This window comes from Mirounga leonina, unplaced genomic scaffold, assembly GCF_011800145.1.
Source record: "Mirounga leonina isolate KUSES-001 unplaced genomic scaffold, KU_Mleo_1.0 Mir_128, whole genome shotgun sequence".
NCBI classification, from domain to species: Eukaryota; Metazoa; Chordata; class Mammalia; order Carnivora; family Phocidae; genus Mirounga; species Mirounga leonina.
Window position 1 is genome coordinate 3,113,047 of NW_023270320.1, and position 5,856 is coordinate 3,118,902.

The following is a 5,856-nucleotide window of genomic DNA, read 5'->3' on the forward strand; positions in this document are numbered from 1 at the left end:
CTGGGTTCTAGTACTACAAAGAGAAATAAAATGTGGGTAAAGTAGAGAAGAGGTCTGAGCCTGAGCTCTGGGGCAGAAAAAGAAGATCCTACAAAGAGACTTAGGAGTGGCCCGTGACAGGGAAAACCAGGAGAGACTAATACCCGGAAACAAGCACAGGACATTTTTTTTCTTTCAGTTTCATTGGGATATAATTGACATATAGCACTGTATACATTTAAGGTACAATGACTTAACTTGTGAAATGACCATTACAGTAAGTTTAGTTAATATCCATCACTTCATTTAGATACCCCCCAAAAGAGTTTCTCTCCTTGTGATGAAAACTTTTTGGATCTACTTTCTTAGCATCTTTCAAGGACATACATCAGAAGCTCAGAACATTTTTGAAGAAAGAGGATATGATTCAGTTGTATCAAATGCTGGTGAAAGTTGCAATAGGAAGAGTGCTGAGAATTGATCATTGGATTTAGTAAGGTCCCTTGAAACTTGTGTGTGTTAGTCAGGGCTTTCCAGAGGAACAGAACCAATAGGTTGTGTATATATCTATAGAGAGTGATTTATTTTAAGGAATTGGCTCACATGATTATGGAGGCTGGGAAGTACAAATCTGCAAGGTGAGCCAGTAGGCTGGAGACACAGGGAAAAGCTGATGCTGTGGTTCAAGTCTGAAGGCCGTCTGCTAGAGAATTCTTTCTTCCTCAGGGGAGGTCAGTCTGCTGTGCTAGTCAAGCCTTCAACTGATTTGATGAGGCCCACTCACATTATAGAGGCAAACTGCTTGACTCAAAGTCTGCAGTATTAAATGTTAATCTCATCCAAAAACACTCTCATAGAAACATCCAGAATAATATGTGACCAAACATCTGGGCAACATGATCCAGCTAAGCTGACACATAAAGTTAACCATCACACCTCGACAGTAGCAGTTTTGGTGATGGGGTGGGAGCAGAGGCTTTATTAGAGTGGGTTCAAGAGATAATAGAAGGAAAAGAGGGAAGACAGGGAGTGGAAACCACTCTTTGAAGAATTTTTGCCATAAGGGGATATAGAGAAATGGAGCAGTAGCTGTGGGGAGATATGAGGTCAAGAAAGGATTTCTTTTCACAGATGAGAGATATTGCAGGATATTTGCATATTGATGAGAATAATCCAGTAGGAAGAAAAAAAATGATGGAAAAAAAGAGGAGGAAAATTGTAAGAAAGGAGTCTTTGATCAGACAAAGTCTTTGTCTTTGATACAATCCTGTATACAGCTGGAGGGGTGGCCTTATAGATAGATTTGGTAGTGGGAGCATGTGGAAGTTCTCTTCTGATTGCTTTAGTTTTCTCAGGCCAACAAAAACCAAACTTACTATTTGAGGATGGGGCTATTGTAGTATGGAAATGGATAGCAGAGACTGGGTTGCAAGCTCAGGAAAATAATGGTTAGTTGAGTTTGATTAGACTGAGACCTCTCATTGTTGCTGCTTTCTCAAAAGAAGGAGACAGAGACAGGAGAGAAGAGGTGAAGACAAGCTCAAGTACTTCTTTATGTGGAGAAACCTTGAGTATGTTGGTAGGCTGAGAGAGGGTGGGTGTGGGGAGACTGATGCTCTTTAAGAGGATGATCAATTACACAGGTTCTAGACTGTTGAGGACTGAAACCATTTCCTATTCATCTTTGTAGTCAATGGGGAACTTGTCTAATGCCCTAAATTATTATAGATTCTTAAAAATCTGAGCAAATGTTTAGATTGGTTTCTTCATTTAGTAAGTGACACAGGAGAGATTTTTTTCATCTAATCCATTTCATTTACTCATCACCTGCAATGTATTAAAGGCCATGGATTCAGGGGAGTTCTAAAACTGAGTTAGGTATATGCAATTTTCTTCAGTTTTTCAAACACAGCTAGTTTTTTCATTCTACTTTACCTTTTATTCACTAAAACAACTCTGTTTTTAGTCTTGCAGTAATTAAAAAAAATGCGTGGCCTGACAATCAGGAAGTTCTTCCATAATTTTTAGGTTTCAGTAGAGGCTCAAAATGTGGCTCTTAATTATGGGAAGGATGGTATGAGAAGATGGGGGAAGAGGTAGGTAAGTTGGGGGATTTCGTGCAGGAAAGTAAGGGATGCTTTCCATTTTCATAATGATCTCCATTTACCAAATCTACTCAACATTTTCACATCATCATTTGACTTAACTTCTTAGCGGCATAGGAATTAATGACTCCTCTTCCTTTGAAGGCTTGAAGCCCTCTACATTGTCCTGAAGTGTCTGAGATCTTCAAAGATTTCCTCTAGGCTTGCTACTCTTCTTGACATATACTCTTTCACTAGGCAGTCTCCTCTACACAAATGCTAGCTGTAGGCAGATTATATAGCCAACCCAGATATCTCTTTGGACCTTCAGACCCATACATTGAAATGCCTACTTGGTATGATGTTGGAGGTCTCCAAAGTACCTCAGATTCAAGCCTCAAAACCAGGCTTGATGACTCAAGTTACAATAATTAGTCCCTTCTTTCTGCTGCCACAACATCTTGTTGCAATTATACGTATACCCGTGATCACTACTATCAGCCTGGGAACATCTAGAAAAAGAAGTTTTTTTTTTTTTTTTTTAAAGATTTTATTCATTTATTTGAGAGAGAATGAGATAGAGAGAGCATGAGAGGGGGGAGGGTCAGCGGGAGAAGCAGACTCCCTGCTGAGCAGGGAGCCCGATGCGGGACTCGATCCCAGGACTCCAGGATCATGACCTGAGCCAAAGGCAGTCGCTTAACCAACTGAGCCACCCAGGTGCCCAAGAAAGAAGTTTTATTTATCAGTGAATCTTTAGCTCTGCCTCCAGAGCCTGGCATAGGGTAGATAGATGAAAGAATGAATAAATGAATGAATTTTCTTCCATCAGTGAAAGACACTGTGATTTTGTGAAATTTTAAACATAAATAGTTAAGGAGTGCATACTATTTGGTTTCTATCTTCATTATTTCACTGAAATTGTCAAAGTCGCCAACAACCTCTAATGTAGCCAAATTCTATGGACAGTTCTCTAGTCTTATCTTATGTGTCTCCTCATCATTCAACATGATTTGTTCTTCCTCTTGGCTTTCAGAACATTGCATACTCCTGGTTTTCTGTCATTGGACACTTCTTTAAAAAAAACTTTTAAATTTAATTTTATTTATTTCAGCCTTATTGGGTATAATTGACAAATAGAAATTTTATATATTTAAGGTATGAAACTTGATTTTTTTTAAAGATTTTATTTATTTATTTGAGAGAGAGAGAATGAGAGACAGAGAGCATGAGAAGGAGGAGGGTCAGAGGGAGAAGCAGACTCCCTGCTGAGCAGGGAACCTGATGCGGGACTTGATCCCTGGGACTCCAGGATCATGACCTGAGCTGAAGGCAGTCGCTTAACCAACTGAGCCACCCAGGTGCCCCGATGTTTTGATATATGTATATAGTAGTCTCCCCTTTTCCATGGAGAATATCATCCAAGAACCCCAGTGGACGCCTGACACTATAAATAGTATATATATACTATGTTTTCCTATACATACATACCTATGATAAAGTTTAATTTATAAATTAAGCACAGTAAGAGATTAACAATAATTAACAATAAAATAGAACAATTATAACAATAGATTCTAATAAAAGTTATGTGAATGTGGTCTCTCTCTCAAAATATCTTGTACCATACCCTTCTCATGATGATGTGAGATGATAAGATGCCTATGTGATGAGATGAAGTGAGGTGAATGATGGAGGCAATGTGATGTAGCGTTAGGCTACCACTGACAGTCTAATGGGTGGGGGGTGGGTGGAGAGGGGTGAAGGGATGGGGAGGGTGCTAGTCTACATTGTGAAATAATCACCACAATCAAGCTAGTTAACATACCCAATACCTTATATTGTTACTTTTGTGTGTGTGTTGAGATTGCCTAAGACCTACGCTTTTAGCAAATTTCAAGTACACAAGTAATGTTAACTGTGGTCGCCATGCTGTACATTAGATCTCCAGAACTTATTCATCTTGCATAGCTGAAACTTTGTACCCCTTGACCAACGTCTCCCCATTTCCCCCACTCCTAACCCCTGGCAATCACCATTCTACTCTGTGCTTCTGTAAGTTCAATAATTTTAGAATCCACAGATACTTCTTTTGAATCTTCTTTGCTGGATCCTCTTTTTCTCTTTGGCCTCTAGATCTTGGTTAGCCTCTAAATCCCAGACTGTCATAAGATTGTAATCTAGGGCTCATTGTCTTCTTTCTTCACATTTTTCTCCCAGGTGATCTTATCTAGTTCATGACTTTAATAATGACCTATTTAATGCTTTTTAATTTTTATCTCTGATGACTTTTTAAAGATCAGATTTATATTCTACTGTTTGCTTGGTGACTCCATTAGAATGATAAATATCTCAAATGTAGCTTCAATAAAATGAAATTATTGATTTCCTACCTTCTTCCCATCTCACATATTCCTCTCAGTCTTCCCCAACTCAGTATTTGGCTTTACTGTTTATTAAGCCAAACCTCTTAGTAGGGGCTTTGATTTCATTCTAATTTACATCCCCACATTCATAGTTTCATCTATAACAGTGCTTTGCACAGAGTAACCATCAAAAAATATTCATTAAGACCTCTCGGCGCGGTGGCCTGGGCGACTCACGCCTAGCTTAGGTTGGAGCGTGGTTAGTTTTGAGGCAGTCCAGATGGGGACGCTACCAGAACGAAAAGATATTCCACCGTGGGTGAAAGCTCCCGAAGACTTGAAAGATCCCGAGGTGTTGCAGGTCCAGACGCAGCTCTTGGAAGCTATGTTTGGCCCAGCTGGATCTCGAATCCCGTACATCGAGCAAGTGAGCAAAGTCATGCTCGAGCTAAAGGTTCTGGAATCCTCGGAGCTCACGGAGATCGTGGTTTATGGCTCTTATTTGTATAAGCTCAGGGCCAAGTGGATGCTCCAGTCTATGGCCGAATGGCACTGCCAGCGACAGGAACGAGGGATGCTCAAACTTGAGGATGCCATGAAAGCCCTAGAGCTAGGTCCTTGGATGAAGTGAAGCCAGTTTGCAACCAACGTACCTGGATCAGGATTTAAAGAGTAAACTGTCTCCAGAGTTGGAATGGATGTGGTCTGGTTGAAATTCTGCTCCGGCCTGACAAGGAAAAACCAGCTGATTTTTGGGTCTCCACCTTTGTCTCTGAATCCTAATGTGGCTCCCCCCCGCCAGGTTTGCTAATTAAAATAAAATTTTAAATAAAAAAAATCATTAAATGAATATTTTATAATTTAATACATGATAAGATGCATACCTAGTTCCAAACAATTCATAAATGGACTTTGGGAAAATAATGTCGCTGATAGTTTTTGGCCTTTTGGTTGTAGCCATGGCTTATTTATTTACATAGGTTTTCCTTATTGATGTTTCATTCCTTGTCTTGTTAGTCTTTCCACTTATCCTGTTGAGTGCCTATTTTCCAAGGAATGCTGGTTTCTTCCGCTGGAGAATGGAATTAGAAATTAAGATTTGGGTACTAGGTGTATTCACTGCTAGGGCAATATTATTATTTCTAGGCCCTCTTAGGTGAAAAAGCAAGGAAATATGTATGTATATACTAACCATTTTATATACACATATCTGTAAGTATTTCTATGTGTAACCATGTGATCTATATTAAATTAAACAAGAGTACATACTGATGTCTCCAACTCCAGTCCATCATTTTAGCTTCCTCCCCTTGCTTATCTGTACTTCCGTCTCCTACAATGAAAAACATGGCTTCCACCACCCACCATACATTTACTCACTTGTTCAATGCTAGTATGCATGTATAGCAGGATCAGAATTCTTAACC

General features: G+C 39.5%; 1 protein-coding gene across 1 annotated transcript; it reads left to right on the top strand.

The window, feature by feature from the left end:
- The first annotated feature begins 4,699 nt into the window (after positions 1-4,699).
- Positions 4,700-5,072, top strand: LOC118009832 (developmental pluripotency-associated 5 protein-like). Its single transcript, XM_035003855.1, has one exon. It carries the CDS (start codon positions 4,710-4,712, stop codon positions 5,058-5,060), a length of 351 nt encoding a protein of 116 aa, XP_034859746.1. The 5' UTR covers positions 4,700-4,709; the 3' UTR covers positions 5,061-5,072.
- Positions 5,073-5,856: the final 784 nt, after the last annotated feature.

Excerpts from the sequence above, each read along its gene's own strand:
- LOC118009832 (XM_035003855.1), top strand. The coding sequence starts at position 4,710 with ATGGGGACGCTACCAGAACGAAAAGATATTCCACCGTGGGTGAAAGCT.